The 27534-nt window shown below is 41.0% G+C and overlaps 3 protein-coding genes across 4 annotated transcripts; 2 read left to right on the top strand and 1 right to left on the bottom strand.

Moving 5' to 3' along the window:
- The first annotated feature begins 425 nt into the window (after positions 1–425).
- Positions 426–17346, top strand: LOC129764849 (protein TEX261). Of its 2 annotated transcripts, XM_055764377.1 has the most exons (5): positions 430–505; positions 581–694; positions 775–1076; positions 1148–1259; positions 17078–17346. In XM_055764377.1, exons 2-5 carry the CDS (start codon positions 625–627, stop codon positions 17188–17190), a joined length of 597 nt encoding a protein of 198 aa, XP_055620352.1. In that variant the 5' UTR covers positions 430–505; positions 581–624; the 3' UTR covers positions 17191–17346. The 2 variants fall into 2 exon arrangements, with proteins under 2 accessions (XP_055620353.1, XP_055620352.1); XM_055764378.1 differs by having other exon boundaries at positions 426–717.
- LOC129764847 (ribose-5-phosphate isomerase) lies at positions 17240–18602 on the bottom strand. The gene is made up of 2 exons (XM_055764373.1): positions 17813–18602; positions 17240–17747 (listed from the first exon to the last, which is right to left on the bottom strand). Exons 1-2 carry the CDS (start codon positions 18245–18247, stop codon positions 17358–17360), a joined length of 825 nt encoding a protein of 274 aa, XP_055620348.1. The 5' UTR covers positions 18248–18602; the 3' UTR covers positions 17240–17357.
- A 4935-nt stretch (positions 18603–23537) lies between these two features.
- LOC129767785 (THO complex subunit 5 homolog) lies at positions 23538–25875 on the top strand. The gene is made up of 3 exons (XM_055768970.1): positions 23538–23743; positions 23819–25528; positions 25584–25875. The coding sequence occupies exons 1-3, from the start codon at positions 23633–23635 to the stop codon at positions 25821–25823; spliced, it is 2061 nt and encodes a 686-aa protein (XP_055624945.1). The 5' UTR covers positions 23538–23632; the 3' UTR covers positions 25824–25875.
- Positions 25876–27534: the final 1659 nt, after the last annotated feature.

Here is a 27534-nt window from a genome sequence, read left to right as displayed (position 1 = left end):
AATCGAGGCGGCCCATGCCGCCAAGATGACGCAATCCGAGTCCACCGCCGACCCGCCGTCGGAAGCGGCGGTGTCTCGCACGCAAACCTGGGATCCACTGATTGCCCGGTTAGTTTGAAACATAGGATACGATCCTTTAGCAATGTCCGACCGAGCTCTAGCGAGCGTCGGACGGTATACGTCTGCCCGGGGCGTTACGTTTGCCTGGGGCGATACGTTTGCCCGGTTAATTCTTGTTTTGAAATACAATACCGCGCCACAATATTTATAGCCTACTACACATTTTATAAGCGGTGGTTTCTGTTGCAGTCGTTTTCTGTGGCGATTTATTCCGGGAACCGTATATTCGCTATCGCGGATGCTGTAAACAAAAATGACAAAAACAGCTGATAACGCGTTTCCAAAGGGTAGCGCGTTGCATCTGTCACAGCCGTACGAGGAATCGCGATTGTCTTCCCTCTATTCCTCTACGACTGTGCAGCTTAGTTCCACATCGCATTGTTTAGTATGCATAACAAATGATACAAGAGTTGATTCTTCTGTGAAAATGAATTCAATTTAATTGTGATCTATCTTATAGTTTTGAAAAACTCGTGCTAAGACTGAACCGGGAAGCCAGCAACAATGAGCTTTCTGGGCCTCCTCAGCTATGTCTCATTCATGGTGCAGATCTGCGTTGTGACGGTGTCGATCGGTTTGTTTTGGTTTCTATGATTGGTGGATAATCGGACTTATCTCATCGGGTTATGACATGTATATTTTTCTATTTCACAGCTGCCGGTCTTTATTACCTGGCGGAGTTGGTGGAGGAATACACAGTTATAGCGAAAAAGATCATATCCTGGATGGTTGTAGTGTCTGTCCTGCTGTATGTCGTATTTATATTCACCGAACGATTTTCCTGGACTATGCTGGTGTGTGGGCTAGGAGCGCAAGTGTTACATGCCGTTATTCTTAAAAATTTTCCTTTCGTGAAATTTTTGTCACCATCTTTTCTGGGCGCAGTAGCGCTTCTGCTAGTGAACCACTATCTGGCGTTCGTTTACTTCCAGTGGCAATATCATCCCTTTTCGGAGGTTGTTGAGCTGATAGAATTCAACGGGTTTGAGATACTAATATATGCTTTTTCTTTTGTTCCTAACTGCAGGTGATGGCTTACTTTACGCTCTGCTTATGGTTAGTACCATTCGCACTTTTCGTGTCGTTGTCGGCTAACGATAATGTTTTGCCAACGAGTAACGAGAGGACACCCTTATTGGGTAGGTAGATAAATTGTTCAGTAATTAAAACAACAATTAAATTGCTCACATTTGTGAAGATAAGATCAATACAAAGCACATTATGTTAATTTATGTTGATAAATCCGAGTAGCTGTTATAAGAGTAAAGTTGATCATAAACACACAGATGTTAATTAACAACTTAACATCTGTGTGTTTATGTAGAACTTGAATGCGTGAAGTGATTTTAGCCATCAGTTTAAAATTGTTTGAAACTGGCTCAATGCCTAACTCCAACAAAATCTGCCGCGTAATCTACGCTTTTCATCATTGGTAAAAAATCATATTAAAAAAAGTGCCGAAGCTTGTTTGAGTATTCATCTATGCGATGTCCGGAAAGAGCGAAAAGTTGATGAAAAAACTTCAGAGGGCCACTCACAATAATTCAAAGCTACGCATCAATCAACGCTGCCGAGGCGCAGGAGAAGGAGAACTACTGCAGCCAGCTAAATGCCGCAAGACTCCAAAGGGTGTCATCAAGATCCTGATGGGTGACTTCAACGCTATGATAGGTTCCGACAACACGGACTACGAGTGCGTCATGAGATGCCACGATCTAGGCGAGATGAGCGAAAACGGTAAAATGCTTGCAGAGTTTCGTGGCAACAAGGACATAGTGATTGGAGCCATGCTTTTTCCACATCTACCAGCACACAAAGTCATGTGGGTCCCATGTAACGGTTACACTGAGAACAGAATTAACCACATCGGCATCAGTAGAATGTTTAGACGAAGTCTGCTTGACGTGCGGAATGCCGACATCGCTTTCGACCACCATCGAAGAAATACGCGTGGCACGAAGAAGATAGAAGATCGAAGGATCGCCAATATCGCGATAGAGCGACAAAGAAACGGGATGGGAAAAGATAAAGCCTGTCATCGGTATTGTGCCCTCGACCTGGAATTAAAACACTCGTGTCGATGGGATAAACGAACGTGGACTGACTCTCTTGCTAACGAAGAGGAGAAAACCGCCGTAATCGGTAACCTTCGCCTCCTCTACGATGTATCACGACGCCTGAACGGAATAAAGATGTATACCAAGATGCATTTGAAACACGCGACTTTTCAATTGATAACCGACCCCACTGATTAGCTGAAACGCTGGTTCGAACACTTCTGCGAACAACCAGCCACAAACACCCCAGTGCCGCCAGTGAGACGAAATTCCCGCGTCAACAGAGAGGCGCCGTAATCGCGAGGGATAGAAGCAGCAATCTTAAGTATGAAATCCAACAAGGCTCCGAGGGTCCAGGTACAGGTCGGACTCGATTATATATAATCGCAATTTCACTTTCAACGCTAATTTTCGAATCCAATACATAACCGAATCACAAAAAAATCTATTTTTCTATTAATGTTTGACATTCATACATTAATGAAAAAATTGTTTTCTTGAGATTCGATTATGTATAGGATTTGAAAATAATTGTTGGAAAAAAATGGTCGACTATATATAATCGAGTCCGACCTGTATATCAGCCGAGATGCTCAAACTGACCCGCAGCTGATCCGCAGAAATCTTGCATCATTTATTCGTGAACATCTGGGAAATCGCAACATTTCCGGCCGTCTGGATGCAGGGGATCCTTATCAAGGTCACAAAAAAGGGATCTAATTAAATGCGACAACTGGCGAGGCATCATGCAGCTGTGCGTAGTCCTTCAATAAATTCCAGGGACCCTTTACCTGGTGTTCAACGACTACGAGAAAGCTTTCGACCGGAGGGGGTTCCGGATGAACTAGTCAACCTAGTATCAAACGCGGTGTGGCCCTGATAATACGAGTCTGAGTCATTGAATATCTCACTACTCGCGCCAATTCCGCTACCATTCCCACGAGCATGGAATAGGAATACCATTTGGTCAGAGTTGAAAATCAGGACATTAGTCACAGCTACGATTATGAGAAAACCATTATTATTCTTTTGAGATACAAACAAATAAATACACGCTGCGGGTGGTTTGCACTTCAAGAGACCAAAATACTTAAATCGATTTATTTAACGTGTTTCTCCGACGATCCAAGCGGTGAAAATACTCCGGAGGTGATGGCTCCTGTTTTGTACGAAAACCGGAGATTTTTGGGCAGTTTCCGAGTCGTCAAACATCATACGCAATAGTGCCGGAGACAATCCATGGATTTGAAGCTTTTATGGTGTATGAAAAGCAAAAGTTCCTTCTGCAGCCCAATTCTTCTAATCAATATGATTTTTAAACCACATCCAGCATAGATTTGGATATCCTTTTCCAAATAAGAATTCGCCTGTAATGGTTCATTGTGGATTCCAAACTTCTGTTACAGCAAAATGATAAAACGCAATACCTCTGTTGACCACTAACATTTATAAAAGTTCGTCAGTAAAATGACCCTTCCGATTAGACATTTAAAAATTTAAGCAACAAAAAAAATATACATGAGGGATGTGTCCGAGAATTGACCGCATATGACGCAAGATTACGTTAAGCTATTATTGCAAATTAATTCTGGATATGTTTAAAAAATTCCATTTTTAAACTCTTTCGATGGTCCTGAAAAGGAGTGTTTAGTTTGATTGTTGAGTATTGTTTGTTCATTCCACTAGTGATACAATGGAACGATGATGGAAAAAGGATAGTGATTGGTCGTTGGATGGTGCACGATAAAAGATGCCGAAGGAGAGTAAGATGATAACGTGGGATTCACCGCACCAGAAAATAAAACCAAACCCATAATTCATTGCACAGTCTCGTATGTGTATGAATAAGCAACTGGAAGAGCTCACATTGCTTGTGCCAATTGACCAATAAGAACGCCGGATTTTCTTGTGGAAATGTTTGAAATTTTTCAATCGTTCAATGGTTAGTTTCATGAAATATAGATTTTCTTCATTGTATTAAATTATTAGGAAATGACTGAATCGATTGATGCAAATAGCTCAAAAATCCATCAGCTAATGACTCAACAATAAGTGCTTGAAATTGGACAATTTTCGCGATGCGGCAGATTTTTCGGTTTTTAATTTGTACCCCAATATTTTCCCGATAGACGTAATATCACGCTAAAAAATTTTTACTCAAAAACAAAATACAAAAAAGACTAAATGAATTATGATCAAGACTTGGCAATTTCGAAACAAAAAGATGAAAATGTTTTTTGTTATTATTTCTTTCTCTTCAGTCAGAATTAAATTCGATTGTGAGTATTTTCTACTTACATTAAAACATCGATTCTTCAATTTCGTTCATTTCTGCTGTCTTTTTTCCTTTAATTTTGGAAAAAACGCTACCACTGGAATTCATTATCATTTGAATGGGGTATATGGGGCTATAACTGACTCCCAAGATAATATCGTACATTTTAGCAGTCCTAAAAAAATTGGAGTATTACTGTAGAAGTCTTTGGTCAAGCAAAATATTGAAATAATATTCCAAGTGTTGCAAAAAAATACTTTACAATGAAGCATAAATTTCTGCATAACTCAAGAATTAATCAAGAAAACGGAATCAAAAATTATAGGAGGTTGTACCCAAGATACGACCGCATTGTTGACGTAGAACTACGCTGTTATTTTATATAAGTCGCTTGTTTATACCTTCGGATATTATTCTATAATGCTGTGAAATTTTCGAAACAACTGCTTAGTAGAATAATCTTTGAAATTGTTTTTCATTGTAGAATCATTTGACGATAATTGATTGATGATTCATTCTTGCCCTCGCAAAACAATACACTAGCTGATCGTATGTCGCAATTTATTTCATGTCAATGCATTGAAAATTTACCTCGAATGCTATTCCGGTGGCCTTTTTTTGCAATAGACATAGACTCGGCTACAGTCGATTATATATAGTTACACCAGCACCATTATTCCACATCTCATAACTACATCAATATATCTTTGGCATCGAATGGAAACAACAACAATGACAACACTTGCAAGTATAAAATATCATGTTACATATTATTTAGTAATGCCTCGAAGCAATCGCACCTCTAGGCATCGTTCGTACAACGTAAACCAAGCGCCAAACAAGCGTTTGCTATAGCATGCATACAGAACCATACATTAGTGGCTTGAAGCTACTAGGAATACAAATACTTCTCATCATTCTGCGCTATTCTGAAAAGAAACGCTTTTGTCAATATTACTGGCCTCAAAAAAAAGTTGCATTACTTTCTCATGCTCGAGAGAAGCGCAGCTGTCACCCTTAGTGGAGGAATTTTTGCTACTGGTAAGCGAAACCTAATCACATACAAAACTCCAGAACGACATTTACTTTCTTGGCGACTAAACAAGCGAAATAAACTCTTTTGACGTAGGATTACGTCTTCCGGGAACATATTGGGGTACAAATTGAAAATAGAAAATCGAGCTCATCATGAAAATTGTCCAATTTCAAACGCTTATTTCTCAGTCATTTCATGATGGATTGATGAAATTTTTGCGTCAATCGATTTCAGTACTCCATAACAATTTTTTATATTGATGAAAATAATATATGTCATGAAACTAACTATTGAACAATTGAAAAATCTCAACCCCTATCCTAACGGAAATACCCAATTCTGATTGGTCGAAATTGACGACACATGCGGCGGGTCCCTAACAGAGACATCAACACCAAGCTCCCTGGGGGAAATCGACATTGCAAATACATGAAAGTAGGGGGAGCTTTTGTTCCAATCGAAATATGTTCCCTAACAGAGACATCAAAACCATGCTGCCTGAGGGAAATTGGCATTGCAAATATGTGCAAGTCGGGGACATTTTTATATTGCAAGAAAGGTGAGTGATACGGTTAATTCTAGTAAATAAAATTTAAAATTGGAAGGTTGCTTGGTTGATTGTAAAATTGTATATGGAAGCAGTTGTGTTAAAAATGAATCGATTTTTTTTTTTTTTTTTATTAAATCGTTTATTTTTACAGGCTCAGTTACATAAGTTTAAAGGAGCCAAACTCCTATCTGTACAGTTACAAGTATATATAAACATTTTTTATTAATGCTAATGTTAATGAAGTAGAGAACCGATTACTCGCGGCTTGCTCGAGTTTAGAAGGGTGACATTTTGTTTCAGGAAAAGGATGGGATATAAGGATATGTTGACAATGTTCACACTCACATTCGCACTCACATTCATCATACTCAATTCTTAAGCCTATCTTATATCTAACATGTATTTACATTTCACCTTATTCTATTGTTAGTAAGAAGGGATTTGATTTCTCGCGAAGGAAAAGAAAAAGGAGAATATAAGGATATAAGGACAATCACACACGAAGATCGATAGCTTTTAGGAAGACATATATTTGGGACATGTAATCAAGGTCTAACCGAGCCAACACATCTCTCACCGGCACATTGGGCTGCCTTCCTCTAGCCCGAAGAGAGTTTTCTAAATTCGATCTGGCAACAAGATACTCCTCGCACGACCAAACAACGTGTTCGATGTCGTGGTAACCTTGGCCACAAGCACAGATATTGCCATCGGCAAGATTAAAACGAAAGAGTAGCGCGTCTAACGAACAGTGATTGGACATGAGTCGGGAGAAGGTGCGAATAAAGTCCCGACTCAAGTCCAGACTTTTGAACCATGGTTTGAGGCTAACCTTAGGGATAATCGAGTGAAACCACCGGCCCAATTCATCTTCGTTCCATTTACGTTGCCAGTTAGCGATGGTATTTTTACGGACTAAAGAATAAAATTCATTGAAAGCGATTTGACGCTGATAAATATCGCCTTCTATTGCACCTACCTTTGCCAATGAGTCAGCCCTCTCGTTACCCGAAATTGAGCAATGTGAAGGGACCCAGACAAAGGTAATGACATAACAGCGTCTGGATAAAGCACTCAAAATTTATCGTATTCTCTCAAGGAAGTACGGCGAGTGCTTTTCCGGCCTCACTGAACGGATAGCTTCGACAGAGCTAAGACTATCCGTTACAATGTAATAGTGTTCAACAGGTCGTGAGGCGACGCTGTCCAGCGCCCAGTGTATCGCTGCCAATTCAGCAATATACACTGAGCAAGGATTCTGAAGACTGTGGGAGGTGCTAAAAATTTCGTTGAACACTCCAAATCCTGTGGACTCATTCATAGAGGACCCATCAGTAAAGTACATATTATCACAATTGACACGCCCATACTTTGCATTGAAGATCGTAGGAACGATCCCCGATCGATGATAATCTGGAATTCCATGGATTTTCTCCTTCATGAACAGATCAAAATGTACAGAGGAATTGATGTAGTCAGGAAAACAAACACGGTTGGGAGTATACGAAGAAGGATCAACCTGCATGGAGATGAATTCATGATATGAGCTCATGAATCCTGAATGAAAATTTAGCTCGGTAAGCTGCTCAAAATTTCCGATCACCAATGGGTTCATAACCTTACACCGGATGAGGAACCGAAGAGATAATAAATTGAAGCGATCTTTTAGTGGGAGTACGCCTGCCAAAACCTCGAGACTCATGGTATGCGTTGAGGGCATACATCCCAACGCAATACGGAGACAAAGATACTGAATTCGCTCGAGTTTAATGAGATGTGTTTTGGCAGCTGATTGAAAACAGAAACTGCCATACTCCATCACTGAGAGAATAGTTGTTCGATACAACATTATAAGATCTTCGGGATGGGCTCCCCACCAGGTGCCGGTAATTGTACGGAGAAAGTTTATTCTTTGTTGGCATTTTTTACTCAGATACCTAATATGGGCCCCCCAAGTACATTTGGAGTCGAACCAGACCCCAAGATACTTGAATGACATAGCATGAGTGATCGGTTTACCCAAAAGTTGAAGCTTTGGTTTTGCTGGTCTATGCTTCCTAGAAAAAACCACCATCTCTGTTTTCTCCGTGGAGAATTCGATCCCTAGCCCAATGGCCCAGGTTGAAAAATTGTTCAAAGTATCTTGTAAGGATTCTTGCAGGTCGGATTCGTTTGATCCTACGACAGACACCACTCCATCATCTGCAAGTTGTCTTAGGCTGCAATTTTGTGTAAGACAATTGTCGATGTCGTTTACATAGAAGTTGTACAAAAGGGGGCTTAAACATGAGCCCTGGGGGAGGCCCATGTAGGAGACCCGATTTACTGTCGAATCCCCGTGAGAAAAATTCAACTGTTTCTCACAAAGCAAGTTATATAACATATTATTCAACAGAGGCGGCAGACCCCGAGAATGTAATTTGTCTGACAAAACCTCTATTGAAACTGAATCAAAGGCCCCCTTTATGTCCAAGAATACTGAAGCCATTTGTTTTTTTTCGGCGTAAGCCATTTGAATTTCTGAAGAAAGCAACGCAAGACAATCATTCGTCCCCTTGCCCCTGCGGAACCCATATTGTGTATCTGAGAGGAGGCCATTCGTTTCAACCCATTGATCAAGGCGAAACAAGATCATTTTCTCCAACAATTTCCGTATACAAGACAGCATTGCTATTGGGCGGTACGAATTGAAGTCGGACGCGGGTTTTCCGGGTTTTTGAATAGCTATAATTCGCACTTGTCTCCAATCATCTGGAACAATATTATGCTCCAGAAACCGATTGAATAAATTCAACAAGCGATGTTTCGCCACATCAGGGAGGTTTTTTAATAGGTTGAACTTAATTCTATCCGTTCCTGGAGCAGAATTGTTACAAGAAAGGAGAGCAAGAGAGAATTCTACCATCGAGAACTCGGAATCAAGATCGCACCTATCTTGTGGTATATCTCGAACAATTTTTTGCACAGGAGCGGAATCAGGACAAACCTTCCGTGCAAAATTAAAAATCCATCGATGTGAATATTCTTCGCTTTCATTCGATGAAGAGCGATTTCTCATGTTTCGAGCCACTTTCCATAATTTTTTCATTGACGTTTCTCGTGACAAACCTCCCACGAAATTTCGCCAATAAGCACGTTTTTTCCCTTTGATCAAGTTTTTAAATTGATTTTCAAGGTCCAAATACGTTTGAAAATTCTCAATGGTTCCACGTTTCCGAAAAGCTTTAAATGCGTTCGATTTATCCTGATAAAGCTTGGAACATTGGCTATCCCACCATGGATTGGGAGGCCTTCGACGAATAGTGGAACCTGGGGTGGGTTTCGTTTGAGCGCGAACCGCGCTGTCATATATCAAACGAGAAAGGAAGTTATACTCCTCCAATGGAGGTAAACCATCTCTGGAATTGATGGCTAGAGTAATCGCGTCCGCATATTTTTTCCAGTCAATGTGTCTTGTGAGGTCATATGCCAAATTTATAGATTCAGAAGAATTCGACCCAATGGTGATGGAAATTTTGATTGGCAAGTGATCACTACCGTTGGGGTCCTGGATTACATTCCACTTGCAATCTAACGATAGTGAATTCGAGCAAAGCGAGAGGTCAAGAGCACTTGGGTTAGCAGGAGGTTTAGGTACACGTGTTGTTTCCCCAGTGTTCAAAACGGTCATATTGAAGCTGTTACAAAGGTCATATATCAACAATGAACGATTGTCGTCGTACTGTTCCCCCCAGGCAGTTCCGTGAGAGTTGAAGTCTCCCAAGATCAATCGTGGCTCAGGAAGGAGTGAGCACATGTCAACAAGTTGATTGCGGCTAACCGCAGCTCTCGGAGGCCAATACAAGCTGACAATACAGAGGTCTTTGCCTCTGATGTTTGCATGACAAGCAACAGCTTCGATCCCTCCAATAGGTGGAAGGTCAATTCGAAAAAATGAGTGGCACTTATTGATACCCAATAGCACCCCTCCGTATCTGTCATCACGGTCCAAGCGTATGATATTAAAATCGTGGAAAGAGAGATCATCTCGCGAAGAAAGCCAAGTTTCGGACAGAGCAAAAACATCACAATTGAAGTTATGAATTAAAAATTTGAATGTATCCAATTTAGGGATAAGACTACGACAATTCCACTGTAAAACAGTGATGTCTCCGACCTCTCTATTTAAATTAGACATCAAGAGAGATAATCATTGCAAGGAGGGGCCATGTTTGCATCAATTGCTGCAAAATTGTCTTTAGTACTGGAAGCATTGCGGTGACAATGGTTCTGATGGAGTCGGAAACATTAAAACACTTGAAGATTTGGTCCAAAAGGTCAGACAACTTTATAAATCCCGATTGGGAAGTTGAACTGGACGGAAAAACAGGGACAGTTGGGGTTTTTGATGTCCCCTCGAGTGCTGGGCCATTCGAAGGTGAATTATTCCCACGGAATCCAGGAGGAACCTGATTTTGCTTGTCCGCTGCACTCGATTTTTTAGGCATGCTAACAGGGGGTATCACCGGAGGGGCTTGTCCTTGAACTTTGGGAGTGGTCACATTTTTGCGCCGGGGATTCCCTTGGAAAATGAACGGTGTGCCCCCGTTAGCTGTGTCCGCTTCCATTTCGTCAACGGGCAACGTGGCGAAGACATTTTGTGTGTTGATTGGTTGTTGTTGTTGGGCCAGTGGCGAAGCGCCCTTTAAAATATCCGCAAAAGTGCGTTTCGAGCGTTCCTTCAAAGAGCGCTTCTGTTTCTCCCAGCGACTCTTGTAAGTTTCACAAACTGAGAGCTCGTGTGGGGATCCCCCGCAATATGGACATTTATGCTCAGTCGCACTGCAGGATTTCCCCTCATGTTGCTCTCCGCAAGTGGCACAGCGCTCCTTGTTGGCACAATAATCTGAAGTGTGACCAACTGACTTGCATTTTTGGCAAGTCATGGGCTTTGGCACGAAGAGTCGCACAGGCAATCTCAATTTGCCCACCATGACGTAGTCAGGTAGAGCGGAACCAGCAAAAGTTACTCGAAACGAGTCTGACGGCGTGAATTTAGTTTTTCCCTCTTCCTGGGATACTTTTCCTAGTTGGCGGCTGTCCAAAATTTTAACACCTACCAACGGGAGTCTTTTAAATTTACCAACTCCTTCTTTTATCATTTCGCACGTCAGACCAGTTTCAGTTACCACCCCCGAGATTTCTACGTCATGGGAGGGCACGTAGACGCGATACTCTAGGGAGAATCTCTCGTCGATCACAATTGCATTCGCGTGTTTCCGATCACTCACGACAACACGCAGTTTGTTCGGTCTAACCTTAGAGATTTCGACCACGGAGGAATATAATCTTGCCAGATCTTTCGAAACCTGAATGACATTAATTGACTTTCCTTTTGGTTTAGGCCGGAAAAAAACAACCCATGGACCAGCTCCAAGTGCATCGTCTGGATAGACCTTGACACGAGGAGAGGAAACAACTGAGGGGGAGGACGAGGTCGATTGTTGAACGGGAGCGGGATCAGTAGGGCTGGGAGGCAAGTTCGGTAGTAGAGCGGAAGCGGGAGCGGGAGATTGAGGGGGCGAGGAGGAAAAGTTTGCCAATTTTCTTGAGGGGGGCTTGTTAAGGTAGATTACCTCTTTCTCTGAAGAAACATCTTCTGAGGGGGGAACGCGTTTAAGCGACTTCCCAGCCCCCGTTGTAGCTAGTGAGGAGGAAACAGTAGTTTCAATCTCCATGTCAACATGACATTCTGCCATTACGGCAGTTATAAAATAATATAATTTTTATTTTTTTTTGTATTTCTAAACCTAATATATATTATACCTAAATCGCACACCAATGCGAATGAATTGAAACGGTGTCCTAATCGAACCGCGTGGCAATCGCTCGGCACAGATGCAACGGTATATCGCACCAAAACACGATGATGGAATCGATGACGATGCTAAAGCACACACAGCGATGATACGGCACACGCACCGCGTCCGCCGTGGAGGACTTCTTCCTCACGCTGGTAGTGATTGCTGCTCTCCTCACTCGCGCAATAAAGAGAACCCCGTTAGGGCGAAATAACTTCACCAGCCACGAACTGATAACGGTATAATCTCCACTCTATAATAGACGCGAACAAATTTGCGACCGATGTCTTCGGACTGCGCGAGCTGAATGAAAAAAAAAATGAATCGATGTATGAAACGATTTATTTCAAATTTCATAAATGAAAACCAAGGTGTGTTCCCGCTCGAGAATGGGTCGTTCGGTTCAAGCTGTCTGTTTTGTTGTGTTCATTTTCATCCAAGGAAAGTTCATGCAGCGAGAAAAAAATGGAAAAGTGAAGAAATATTCGAAAAAGTGATTTCCCATATGCTCTACATATAGCAATAGGTGTTGTTAGTCTAATTAAAATTCGCATTGGGTTGAAAAAAAACAAAGTAAAGAAAGTAAAAAATTATAAAACAAAATTACCTTTTCCAATTCAAATATGTTTTCTATATATTAAAATAACATGTTTTTACTGATGAGAAAAATTGATAATTGTATTCGGTATTGGTAATTATCTTACATTACATTGGTGAGTTTTTTTTTCTTTATTTCATCCATACATAACACAGGAGGCATCTCGTCTAGTCGTCGCCTCAGAGGGCGGTTTTCATCATTTCTCATTCCACTTCGGCATCTTCTATCTGATACGCATCACCCAACGACTGTTTAGCATACTTCTGTCATCATCACTCGGTAAACACTGGTGGAGTGAGTAAACAATACCCTACAACCAAACAAAACGTTCCTTTTCAAGGGCATCAAAGCGTTATCAAAGAGTTTCACGAATTCTTCAAACATATCCAAAATCAACAGATAGACTAACGGAATCCTACGTCAAATATGCAGTCGTGTCTCGGACACAACTCTCCTCTGCCTTTTTGTTAATATCAACAACTTCGAAAACAGTACCAATGTTTTATTATGACCAATATTAGCGCAAATGTAATCCTAGTTGAAGACAGTTTTGCGACCGGCATGCGAACCTAAATAACTTATAACATTCCAGTAAGACATTCAAGATGCTTGGTATTCCCGAAATATTTTTTGGAGCATAACCTTAACGCCTGCTTCGCCATAACGTTAGTTTAATGCATTGATGCATTCTCAAAAGCACCAAAGAAGCCGTTTACATTTTCGACCGACGTTCTACGTCAAAAAAAAAAATTAAATCTGCTACTTGCTGCCGTACGCTATCGTAAAGCTCGGGATTCCGAGCTAAACGCTTTTCAAGGCATCTGAAACGTCGTTCCGCCATCGCTCGACTGTCAGGAAACTCAATATAGTCATACTTCCACAGTAGTCCGATCTCGAATTTCCCACTACTGGTTCGACGCGTAGTTTCTTCCAAATCCTTGTATGCTCGTTCTCCTTCGGTTCCTTTCACAGCTGGCACCAAAGCTACGCCCAGACTCTCGACGTCAAAGAAATGCTTCGACTGGTCATGAGCGTCTACGACCCCTTGGGGCTGGTAGCATCATTCGTCATCCACGGAAAAATCCTCATCCAAGAAGTTTGGCGAACTGACACGGATTGGGACACCGAGATTCCTGTGGAGATAGCTACACGCTGGTTTGTATGGTTAGCGGTGTTGAAAAACATAACCGGATTGCGTATTCCGCGGTGTTACTTCCCAGGATACAATCCAGAAAGCATGAAAAATCTTGAGCTGCATGTGTTCGTGGATGCGAGCGCTCAGGCTTATGCGGCGGTAGCTTGTTTCCGCATTATAGATCGAGGACAGATCAGTGTTGCCCTCGTATCATCCAAAACGAAGGTCGCGCCACTCCGAGGACTTTCGATTCCACAATTAGAGCTGATGGCAGCTTTGATTGGAGCACGCTTGCGGAGAACGATTGAAGAGAACCATACTCTAAAAATAAAGAGAACTTTTTTCTGGAGTGATTCATCGACAATTTGCTCGTGGATTAAGTCGGACACCCGACGATATCGACAGTTCGTCGCGTTCAGGGTCGACGAAATATTAAGTCTAACGAACATCAATGAATGACATTGGGTTCCGACGAAGGTTAACGTTGCAGATGAAGCTACCAAATGGGGAAAGGGCCCGTCATGCAAGGTAGATGGCCGTTGGTTCCAGGGACCTGATGCCATTCATTGATGTTCGTTAGACTTAATATTTCGTCGACCCTGAACGCGACGAACTGTCGATATCGTCGGGTGTCCGACTTAATCCACGAGCAAATTGTCGATGAATCACTCCAGAAAAAAGTTCTCTTAATTTTTAGAGTATGGTTCTCTTCAATCGTTCTCCGCAAGCGTGCTCCAATCAAAGCTGCCATCAGCTCTAATCGTGGAATCGAAAGTCCTCGGAGTGGCGCGACCTTCGTTTTGGATGATACGAGGGCAACACTGATCTGTCCTCGATCTATAATGCGGAAACAAGCTACCGCCGCATAAGCCTGAGCGCTCGCATCCACGAACACATGCAGCTCAAGATTTTTCATGCTTTCTGGATTGTATCCTGGGAAGTAACACCGCGGAATACGCAATCCGGTTATGTTTTTCAACACCGCTAACCATTCAAACCAGCGTGTAGCTATCTCCACAGGAATCTCGGTGTCCCAATCCGTGTCAGTTCGCAAAACTTCTTGGATGAGGATTTTTCCGTGGATGACGAATGATGCTACCAGCCCCAAGGGGTCGTAGACGCTCATGACCAGTCGAAGCATTTCTTTGACGTCGAGAGTCTGGGCGTAGCTGTGGTGCCAGCTGTAAAAGGAATTGAAGAAGAACGAGCATACAAGGATTTGGAAGAAACTACGCGTCGAACTAGTAGTGGGAAATTCGAGATCGGACTACTGTGGAAGTATGTCTATATTGAGTTTCCTGACAGTCGAGCGATGGCGGAACGTTTCAGATGCCTTGAGAAGCGTTTAGCTCGGAATCCCGAGCTTTACGATAGCGTACGGCAGCAAGTAGCAGATTTTAAAGCGAAGTGGTGGTACACGAAGCGACTACAGAAGAAATTGACGGTTTCGATCTGCGACGTACTTGGTACCTGCCAATAGGCGTCGTAGTTAGTGATAAGAAGCCAGGGAAGGTTCGAGTTATTTGAGACGCGGCGGCAAAGGTCGATGGAGTGTCGTTGAACTCCATGTTGCTCAAAGGTCCAGATCTTCTGACGCCATTGTTATCTGTGCTGTTTTCATACCGGGAGCGTGAAGTGGCTGTATCAGCAGATGTGAAAGAAATGTTTCTGCAAATGCTGGTTCGGGCTCAAGATTGCTGTGCTTTATTATTTCCTTATAGAGATTCTCCAGAGCTGCCAATGAGTACAATGGTATCCGATGTAGCGATATTTGGAGCTGCCTGTTCCCCCGCACATTCACAATATGTAAAAAAACATAAACGCAACCGAACAAGAAACAGATTTTCCACGAGGAGCAGCGGCAGTGAAGAAACTACACTACGTTGATGATTACCTCGATAGTTTTGACACAGCAGATAATTGTGTCCGAGAATAATCTGAATAATCTGGCATTCGAGGTGGCACAAGAAGTAATCGAAGTGCATAAGCGAGCGGGACTCCATATCATATACACGGTTGATTGATTTTTTTCTGGAAGAACTCCCATCGATTCTATCACAACATGGAGGTTTTATGGGGCGAGAAACATTTCTAAGGTGGGGCTGCTATAGAAATGAAACAAATTTCTGCATAACTCGAGAACTAATCAAGCAAATGGAATCAAACTTGCCATATAGAGGTTTTGGGGATCGATAAACGTTTCTATGATGGTTCGACATTCTTTGCCTCTCTCTAAAGGAAGGCTGCCATACCAATGAAACACAAATTTCTGCTTGAATCGAGAACTAATAAAGCAAATGAAGTCAATTTGGGGATGTGATGGATTTTGGGTACGAGAGATATATTTCTATGATGGTATGATACCCCTTCCTTCTCTGGAATGGAGAGGAAGTTCCATAAAAATAATACACATATTCCAACCAAACATGTTATCAAAAATTTTCAATTCGCGTGTGTTCTACAATAACATATTGACAAGCGTTGTTAGTCCATTTGATGTTTGCGGACACGAAATTGATGTTCGTTCGAAAGTGGAAATGAATTTTAATGTGATAAAATGCGCTCCTATATCGTCTTATATCCATATAAATAAAAATGGATCGCCAAATGTGTTGATAAGAGCAAAACTCGTGAAAGGAATTGTCCGATTAAGGGCTGTATTCTATCATATTTTCTGCATCAAACATTTATTCCATATAACGGAGAAACATGTTATTTTCAGGTGGTTGAAAAATATTGAATAATTGTAAATATTGAAGAATTGTGTCCGAGAATAATCTGATATTATAATGACGAGTTTTGGTAGAAGTGCTAGGAATTTTATAGCGAAAGGTTATGTTTAAAGGGTAGATTAGAAGATCAATCAATTAACAGTTCTGCGATTGGATCCATGAACGATCGCTTAGTAAGAAAACGTGAATGTAATAACGAAAATTAAATTTTGGGCGGAACGTAGTTTGCCGAGTCAGCTAGTTACTTATAAAAATCAGGAAATATGCTAGAATATGAAAAATAAATCAGTACGCCCCCAAAGTTATTGAAATGCGAGGCTAGTTCAAGAATGGCTGATAAAAAGAGAGTAAGAACCTGAATGTGTGCTGTTTGATTGACGGTGGGCCATTTATTAATCAATTACCCAAAATATGAAGAAAAATGGAAAAACCGGAGATGGAGATAAGTATGAAAGAACAAAAGCAGACAGAAAGTAAATTTTCAAATTGGATCATGTTTACAGCATTTGAATTTCGTTTTATTCTTATTAAAAGAATTTTTGTTATTAGAAGGGGCGAATGGCGAATAAATTAAAGTTTCGCTAATAAAACAATTAAACACACGATGCGAAATGCCAATACAGTACCACGGTATTATTGCGTGCAAAAGTATTGTTGCACTAGGATAATTATGATTCATACTATGATCAAACTTTAGAGAACATGCGTACTATATAAAATCCGTATACTTCCAGGCGACGACATCGTGACGAACTACTTCTCTAGTAGGAAAAAACTTGGACTGCTCTCGTTGTTCAACTATGCGAAAGAATCGCTCCTGCCCGAGCGCAATAAGAAATCATTTTAAGTGAACGATCTCCAATACCAATAGAATCGAAACATATTGTTTAAATTGAAGCTGCGTTATCATTGACTCGGATTTGGGTTTTGCTCTTTTGTTATTTATTTATTGAACGAAGCAAAATATCAATAGTAGCAAATGGAATAAATTGAGTGAGAATAATATCATCCGCTTCAGGCACTCCTTTCGATGACAGATCCATCCGCCAGGCCGAAATACGCTTTCGAAGCCATTTTCACAAACAAACCCGTCTCAACGACACCGGGAATCATCATAATGTCCTGGTTAACGGCATCCCAGTCGAATTCACCACTCTCAGGGAAATGCCAATCGAGAATGAAGTTTCCGTTGTCGGTCACTACAGGACCAGCTTTCGCTACGGCCATTCTCAGGGCCAGCTTACCACCGTACTTGGCGGAAATTTTGTCCCGAATCGGTACGTATGCCATTGGTACAACCTCAATCGGGATACCCTTTTTGTACTGCTCGCCAAGCCTTTTTGAGTTTTTCGTATAGTCGGCAATAACTACCAGCTTATCGGCACAGGAAGCAACAATCTTCTCCTGAAAAGAAAAAAAAATAGATAACGATATTTGAATACGATTGTTCCGGAATACCCTTCACTTACTTGCAGCAAGCAACCGCCACCCCCTTTGATCAGCACCATGTCAGCGTCAACTTCATCCGCTCCATCGATGGCACAATCAATCTTCGGATTCTGCTCTAAGTCACCCAAAACGAGTCCACTCTCAATTATCAACTGGCGCGCCTGAAAGCTCGTTGGAATGCATACTAATTTCAGACCTTCACTTTTGACCCGCTCAGCGAGTCGTTGAACCGCGTACACCACGGTCGATCCACTACCGACTCCCACAACTGTGTTGTCTTTCACGTATTCGTCGACCGCTTTGAACGCGGCAATTTTCTTCGCTTGTTCCAGACTCATTTTGGAAGCTATTGCCGAGAATTCACGGATGCCACAAGTTAAAGAACTTTTACCAGCGCCGAGCGAGTGAATTATATAACGTTTAACCAGACCGGTTCGGGCAAAACGTTGGAACATGGAAATGCGTGGCTTGTTGAGAGAACCGACTCGTTTGTTGATAAAGCAACGAAAGAGTTATAACATGACACCATGTGCTACCCGCTCGATGATTTGATTAGTTCTTATCGATGATTGTTTACGTGGAATGAACTCGTATTCATTCAAAATTGAATGTCCACGATTTTGAAATTACAATTTTTTCCTGATGAAATTCAAACGAGCGCAAAGGTCGAATACACACGTTATTAAAAATAAAAGTTTTTGCTGTTTTTATACTACAATATAACTTATTAACCAAGCTAAAATATACAGTTAGGTGAATATACCTTGCTTATCGATATAACAGACCGCCAATTGATAGGACGAGTGTCACAGCAGCCGAACCGGGAAGAGGAGAACGCGTATTCAAAGAAACGCTATTCAAGTATACGCTTCGTAATTCGTTTAAGTGTTGTGCTTAGTACGATTTACGTCATGTATTTTCACTTCGTGCATAATATTCAGCTGATTTGAGTTTTGAGTTGTGTAATATTTTTAATCCATCGTGTCCAAATTTGTCGTGCTGTCCGTGGCGCTCTTTTTCATATGTATATAAACCGTTTATTTGTACAGGCTCAGTTACATAAGTTTAAAAGACCCAAATTCTATATCTCATTTTATTTCTAAAGCATATTTACAATTATGCTTATTCTACGGCTAATAGGATGGGGATCCGATTAGTGGAGCTCTTTTTCTAATAGGAGTACCGGTAAGTTTCTTCGTTTTTTTTTAAATTAATGCTTTATTCTGTAAAAATGGTTTCAAATTTAATATTCAAAAGTATTGTCCATCGCTAGTCACAACTTTTTCCCATCTTTCTGGCAATCCACGGATCCCTTTGCTGTAAAAAATCGGTCGGTTAGTCGGTTTATCCACGAATCGATCCAATTTTTGACTTCATCAAAATTGGAGAAGTGCTGGTCAAACAGGTCATGTAGTATCGATCGAAAAAGGTAGTAATCGGACGGAGCAATGTCTGGAGAATACGGCGCGTGTGATAGGACCTCCCATTTCAGCGTTTCCACGTATGTTTTGACCGGTTTCGGGACATGCGGCCGAGCATTATCGTGCTGCAAAATAACTTTATCGTGTCTTTGCTCGTATTGTGAATATTCCACGCGGCCGTCGATGTTGATCCATACGGTCGGGTATCCATACGTTGCCCGACATTCAGGATTGTCGTAATGGATCCACTGGCGATGGAACCAGTAACGATTCGATGCAAAAAATACATTCTTTTATGCCGTTGGAGCAGTTGTTCGCACGTGAAAAAACGGCGTTCGACGTCTCGTGGCTTCAATTCACACGGCACCCAATGTCCTTCCACCAAAATGCGATGACTTTCCGCAGCTTTTTCCTTCATATTGAAGTAATGAAGTAACACTCCCCGCAAAAGCACTCGTTGGTACAAAATTCGACATATTCGAAGTGGCAAAACATTTTTTTTCTGATAAACAGATAATATATAAATATTGCAGACGAGTTGAAAAAATGTATTAAATTGAAAATTTACAGCTTTGCCGAAAATCAAATTTAATTGCATGAATTAAATCAATTCTAATTTTAAACTCAAAAATTAAAATTGAGCATACATTAGCACGTAGAGCCCCGAATCGTTCTCGCTACGCTTCCAGCTCCCAAAGATACTGATTACATAAATTGAAAATAGCCAGAAATTCAACTAGAAACTCACATTATGTAAAACATCCAAAAACAAACCGTTTATACTTTTGTTTGTAACTGTCAGTCTCAGTCAGTCAGCGCTTTCCTACCAAAAAGCTCAATGTCGGCCCCTAAAGACCGATGTAGGGCTCAACGTGTTAACAAAATAAACCGCGAGTTATATGCATTTTGCCAGTGAATGACAATATCGTTATCTTTTTTAGCTTTCCCCAAGCGTTTCCGTTTCGCCCAAGGCAATCCGATTTCCACATGCATATGCGTATCATTCGTTCTCAAACAATTCGCTCGCAATCAGTTCGTTTCGAATCAGTTCGTACCTGTTTCTTCATGGAGTCTATCGGCCGAATTCTATGCAAACATGTTGTTTGTTTCTCTTCATCGCAAAAGCAGTGAGCAAAATCTAAAAAAAACATACCTACTTTATTTGTTAAATTGTTCACTTATAAAGCATGTATCACAATCAGTATTGCCACATTTTAAACTGTACCAGAGAGGTTAAAAATCTCTCTAATCTGTTCTTTTTTTTTCAAAAATCTGTACCAAAAATCTGCACCATCGAAAATATTCGTTGTAGAGGAAAAACTAATTTATTAGCATGAAAAAAATACTCATTTATGTACTACAAATATTACATTAACATTTGCAAGTCATTCATTTGTTTGATGATGCTTATACGAGGTCTGTTCAAAAAGTATCGCGACTTCGAATATACGCGGGTCACGTATATTCGATTCTAGATTTTTTGTGGCATAATGAATTTGGAATGTTCAGTTGATTTTTGACAGCTGCTTTTCTTACACGTGTTTTGGTTCATCTTCGATTGTTGCCTATTGCATAAATGGATCAAAGAATCTGTATAAAATTTTGTGTGGAAAACAAAATTAGGGCGCGAACACATTCCGAATGTTGTTTGTGACATCTGATGAACCTACCTTGGAGCGAAACAATGTTTATCGGAGTTCGAAAAACTGTTCTCGGAGGATCGAAATAATGTATGGGAAATGGGGGGAATTTGGACCCCCTAAGCAAATTGCCTAATATTTTCAAACATTGTTCACAATCACATTGTTCACTTAGATACACTTGTTTTCTCTCAATCAATAATGTTCAATCATTATATCAAGCTTCAAACCACCAGATATATCATAAAATAAAAGAGATGATTTTTGGACATTAAAATTTGATGCGGGGTGATTTGGACCGTCTGTGGGTGATTTGGTCCAGTGTGTGTTTCATCGAAAAAAATATAATCATGTTTATGTAAAGTAATACAAGATAATATTACAGTCAGTAACAATGTTCTGGGATCGATACCAGGTGTCTTGGCCAGATTCCTGAGAAATGGCATTTCGAATTCTGCATGGATCTTTTCACTGTTGTTCGAGCATTTTCAAACACTTTCGATGCTTGCTCAAAGAAAATCCGTCCTTGATGATCTGCGTTGCTCTTTCAAGCTCATCCTTCTTCCAACGTTGTCTAACCATTATTTTTTTGTAATTCAGTGGCATCTGGAATCAATTAGACCAAAGAAAAGCTTCAAATCTGTAGGACCAATTCACCCCTCAGAAACGTGTCCATGTCACCCCACACAACATGCAAAAATTAAAATGCAATTAATTTCATTTATTGCTATCAAACTTACTGTTTCGCTGCATTGAATTGTTCCTCTTCTGTAGGCGAACAGAACTTTACTGCACAATACACGAAAAGTTTGTTTAATCAGCGGAAAAAAAACCTTAAAACCACGATCGAAAAACTCACATTTTCTTACAACCAAAGTGCTTGATGTGCTCATGCAACCGTTTTCCTTCGCCTGTTAAATTTTACCAAAGTTTTTTTTACTTTAGGTACCTACGGTTCAACAATAGAAAGAGATGACAGAAATCCCACATGAGCCGTACTTTTCGAGATAAAGGGGTGGTCCAAATCACCCCGCATGTCCAACACATCCGGTGTTACCCTAAACGACGCAAAGAGTGCCGGAAACCCGAGCACGTCAACAACTGAAATCGAATATAGGTAATTCGTGGGTATACAAAAATCGTGATACTTTTAGAACAGCTCTTGTAGTTAGAGTCCTCTCTATCCCAGTCCATCAAGCATTTCCATGGCCATAGTCAATTTTTCTCCAGCGCTACGAAGGAATTTCTATAGAGATAGAGCCACTTTTTAAATGAACTTCGAATTTAATACCATTGGACATTGAAACAACGTAAGATTCCTCGCCGATATTAGTGAGAATGTTCAAATAAATATCTATCAGCTCTTCATGTAGCATCGTGAATTCAAGGGTGGCATTACGCATTTCGAAACGAGTGACTCGTTTCGAGAAAATTCAAACTAAAATCGAATTGGTTTTAGTATTATGTATCTTTTTTAAGTTAATATTTTCAGTATAATAGAATTAGAGCAAAATTTGCCTGGTAGAAAAATGTAAAATTTTTGGGTTCGTAAACAAAGCTAAGTCAAAGTGGTCGAAACGAATAAAAATCACTCTTTTCGAAATGCACAATGTCACCCCAGATTTTTCAGCCTGGAACAAACGATTCACTCTGGGGAAAAACATATATCGCACTGTCCGACGCGAATTATTCCAGACGATCCTTGTAAAGAATTCCGTCCATATGAAACAGATCAATCATTGCATTGTAAATGCTTTTATGATCAGCAGCACCAAACGACACTGCGGCGTAAAGGTAGTTATGTTCCTTAATGTTGATTTGTTCAAATGTAAGAAATTTCTCACATGGAAAAAATCTGTACCAATCTGTATTTTTTGACGAAAATCTGTACTCTGTATCGTACAGAATCTGTACCAAAAATAACGAAAGAATCTTTACCATTCCAGATAAATCTGTATGTGTGACAACACTGATCACAATATTGAATTTGCGTAATATGCATTTAAAATCTTTTAATTTTTCGTTACATTTCTCGTAGAGTGACCCCCCTATATAGAAATCAAAAATTATGTTTTGAAATGAAATCGAGAATGTTCATCCATCTATTTTTTTTAACGGAAATTCTTTTCTTTAATTCTACCGATCATTTTTCGACAAACCAATTTGCGATCTAACGCAAAACGTAAACGATCGGTGAGACATCTGGATTTTGTTTTTGAACTAAGAAAATGATGCTAATGTAACCTAATACTCAAAAACAAATCACGTATATTTTACTTCTGAGCTTTCCAAGGTAGTTCTCACATGCAGGAATCGTGCATTTTTCTGCTTGTGTTTGATTGTGCTCTCGAATTTCCTTCTTTAATTCAACCATTGTCAACATTTTCATAGTTTTCACTACTGGAAAAGGTAAATGAATAATATGTTATATATAGAATTGCGCAGAATTAAATTTCTTACAAACTCATCGCAATCAAATAATCTTTTATGATTATAACATTGTAATTTATGGAAAGAACTACAAACCTTCCATAAGCTCACATGGCAAAATTTAAAACCATCATCACTTTCACCGCAGCGCCGCCTAGGTAGATTTGTACGTTAGATCGCCAATACATTTCGAAGTGTTATATTGTCCTCACCTACCAAACGAGTTCTTGCCTTTTTGACATTGGATTTGGAAAGGAACCTCAATAATAGTTCGCTTCGCATCGAATCGGTTTGTTTTCAATTCTCGTGCAAATCATTTGGGAGTTTTTCCTTGTAATAATTCGCTAAAATGGTCAATAAAGTCGACCTGAGTGATCGGGACGTTAGCGATAAAAAGCGCAGAAAGACGACCACCATAGAAGCCCCGCCGGCAAAGCTCACAAAGGAGGATTTGTACGTGGTAAGTGCATGTTTCGTGTTAGTGGCGCATAACCAGAGGTTGTTTACATTTTTTTTGTTCTCGTTTATCCAACAGAATACGATAGCGTTCGAAGAACAGGAAGCTAGCAAACGTTCGCCTGAGAAGGATGCCCAGTTGTTTCACAGCACCTGCGATGAACTGCGGAAGCTTTTCGATGAAATTGCCGCCCTGAAGAAAGAAAATTCGGAGGAGGCGCGATTGAAAATTGCCGACAAAAGGATCGATGGTTCGTTGGCTTTTGTGGCATTGAAGAAGCTGAATCGGTTGGATAAGGTGCGGATCAGGGACGGGAAGGAAGCCCTTCACAAGGAGAAGCTTCGTGTCGATAGTAATCGATTGCAGTTGCAGAATCTGCTGTATGAAGCGGACCATCTAAGGAAGGAAGTACAGAGGTGCTATCTGTTCAAGAGCCAGGACGAAGAAATTGAGCTGGTACCGGTGGAGGAATTTTACGCGAATGCCCCATCATCTATTGCGCGTCCGGAGAAGACCAAGAACGATGAACATGCTAGACGGATTGCTAGATTGGAGTGGGAATTACAGCAGCGCAAGGAGCTGGATGCACTTTGCAAAGAACTGCACTCATCGAAAGCGAAGGTAGCGGAAGAGATCGTGTCGAAAACGGAGCGGCTGGATTCGTTGGCACCCAGGTTGAAGGACTTACTGGCAGCCACCAGACCACTCCAGGAAGCATTGGATATGCCGATTGAGAAGGGCTGGGAGGTTCAGAAGACGATTCGATTGTTGGTGCAACCGCTTTACATGCTATATGCCAACGTTACGGCTTACGGAGAGGCGTGCGATTCGTCGCTATCGACTACCGTTCAAGGCGATGAGGATGAAGCTCGTCAGATTGAATTCACAGGTAGTTTGGATTGTGATTCGGATGATGATGGTGGCAATGAGCGAGAAGCTAGGGGAAGCTATAATCGTCGTAAAACCAGCAAGCACCAGGATCCGGCGAGACAGAAACGCAAGGCTCTGGCTAAACCACATCCACTGAGTGTAACGATCGCGATCAAGAGCAAGGAGGGCAAGGAATCATTGGCGCTCACATTTCATTACGTACCGAATGCAGGATTCGTTACGGTTAAATGTGCTCTGGTGGATTTTGAGATCTCCGGCGTAGCTGCTGGGGACGTTATGTCAAAGGAGAACATTTTGAATGAACTTTTTCCGAATGACAACGGAGAAGGCAGTCCGAATCCAAAGACTAAATTTCAGCTGCAGGAAATCGGTGTCAGTATGGAAAAATTCGGTTCAATGATGAAGGAGCGTGATCTGGGGAAGCCGTACAAGTGGGCTCAGGAGCTGTGTGGGGTCGAATTTGTAAATTCGGGAGAGAAATTTCTGGCCGCAAGCGATAAATGGCAGAACACTATCCCTGTCGTCATCAAGGCGATTCGCACTCGATGGGAAGCCCGCATTAAATTGTATCAGCAAATTCATGAGCTAGAAATCGGTACCGTGGACACTTCCATTAACATGGAGCACAACAATCCGGTTCGCATTTCCAGCACGCTAGTCCAGTGGACTGCGCTTTCTTACGCGGAATATGTGGGTTCAAATGTTACGGAGAAATTCGTCGATCAGTGCTCTTCTAGTCCTAATGACCTATATTTCCGGGCCATTGTTACCCGAGGATCGGCTAAGCTCGAATGCTACATCTGTGTGCCGTGTGACTTCCCGGAAAGTACCGCACTGTGGTCATTTTCGCTCAATTGGAACGGAAAACATTCTGCTGCCGATAATGCCGCCGTGAGGGTAAGTGTGAACATTTTTTCGATTCCGCTTGAATAAACCATTTTTCCCGTCTCAGGACATGGAATACTGGACCAACAGCTTGCAATCATCGAAGCATCAGAAGTCGCTGCTTTCGTTACAACTGAAGCGAGCGATGTCGTGCTTGGATATCTACTTGGAAACCGAAGGGTGCTTCAACACACCGCCAGAGTTCACCCAGGATAAAACGTATCTCAAACCGTTCCGGGGACGGGCTCGCGCTCGCCCTTTCCGTCTCGTGTCCAGCGGTAGCAGCTCTGTTTTCACACAAATATAGTAGAAACAAATTATCTTTCGATGCATATTTTTAGTGAATTCAAATATAAATTCACATGGAATATCAATAACTTTGTTTGATTTCTCTATAATTTATGTTTTCGCATGTGTTCATTTCATGTGGAATGGAACATCAGAACGATTATCAGTTCACTTGACTCATATCGATACACACCTTTCCCGATACAACAGGTTCTCTGTTAACCCATTTTATGCCAAGCGTTCGAAAAATCAAACAGCAACTCGGATAATTTTTCATTGCTTTGGAAAACAACCATACGGTAAGGTTTTTGCATCAATTGATAGCTTAGTCTATCAGCTACCATCTACTATCAATTTAATTCATTTTTGTATAAATTTATTGGACAATAAATTCGGTTTAAAGCAACTATGTACGGAAAGTACATAGCTCACCAGAAAACAAAACCTTATAAAATTGAAAATGTTTTTGTTTGATGATTTTTCGATTTTTTGTCATTTTCCGGAAAACAAAAAAAAACTTGAAGATTGGGGTTTCTGTAGCGACAATAATCAGAATTACACCAATGGCTTTTGTTAGAGAAATATTGTCAACAGCTTGGTCGTTAATCGGTTAACGTTACACTAATAGCAGCACTAGTTCATAATTAGTCAGCTCGTTTTCTGGGAATATTCGTCGTTTGAATATGACCTGTCGTCGCATACCGCGGAATTTGCTTATGCTTATCATTATCGTGAGATTGTAAATTATAGCTGGTATTGTGACTAATCGGTATTTTATTACAGTGTCTAGATACTCATCATAATACTATTCGTATGTTCTTGTGTCAATAGCAATGGCTTCGGCGATAAGAAAAAAGGTGCCTAGAATCAAATGCATTGTGAAAATCAATGAAGAGTTGTTTCATAATCAAAATGTGGCTTCGGGTGGGATTCCATAAATTTCAGCAACTTCAAAGTTCTGTATTTTTGCCCTACCTCTCACTTAGTCATAATTGCATTACAGACATACGAGGATCGTTTGAAAAGTTCGTGTAAAGTCAGAGAAAGGCCATGTTCTCACTGCAGCGGGGCGTCAACGTGGCGTGAGCGGGGCATGTTCACTTCTCGCCACGATATTTTAATTCACTCACATTGCACCAGCGGCCTGTCTTTGGCGTGTTCTATGAAAATTGTCAATGTGTGTTTTTGAATGAAAGAATGAAAATTGGTTCATTTTTCAATATTCCAGCATCGTTGGAATATTACGGCTAAAAACTCGGAGGGTAAAAAACCTAATAAATTAAAAAAAAACAAAAAAAATAATTATGTCACTGCTACAAACAAACATATGCTAGAGAGAAGCGGAGAAGTACAAATATCGCCGGCGTGAAGTGTTTTCGTTTGCACGCCAGCCACACGTCAAAACCACGCTCACGACACGTCAGCTTGGTGTGAACACATCGGTAAGAACACACACGATTAATCCCGCCCAAGCCACGCTGACGCCCCGCTGCAGTGAGAACAAGGCCAAAGGGCTATGTTTCAAACTAACCGGGCAATCAGTGGAACACAGATTTGCGTGCGACACATCGCCGCTTCCGAAAGCGGGTCGGCGGTGGATAGAAATTACGCTTTTTTCAGTGAGACATTTATACCCATCATGTTTTTCCCGATCCAAAATATTTCTAGCCTACCATACTTTTTTAGAGCGGTCGTTTCTGTTGCAGTTGCTTTCTGTAAAAAAATACCTT

Source organism: Toxorhynchites rutilus, chromosome 2, assembly GCF_029784135.1.
Source record: "Toxorhynchites rutilus septentrionalis strain SRP chromosome 2, ASM2978413v1, whole genome shotgun sequence".
NCBI classification, from domain to species: Eukaryota; Metazoa; Arthropoda; class Insecta; order Diptera; family Culicidae; genus Toxorhynchites; species Toxorhynchites rutilus.
This window is presented reverse-complemented; position numbering and strand designations above follow the sequence as displayed.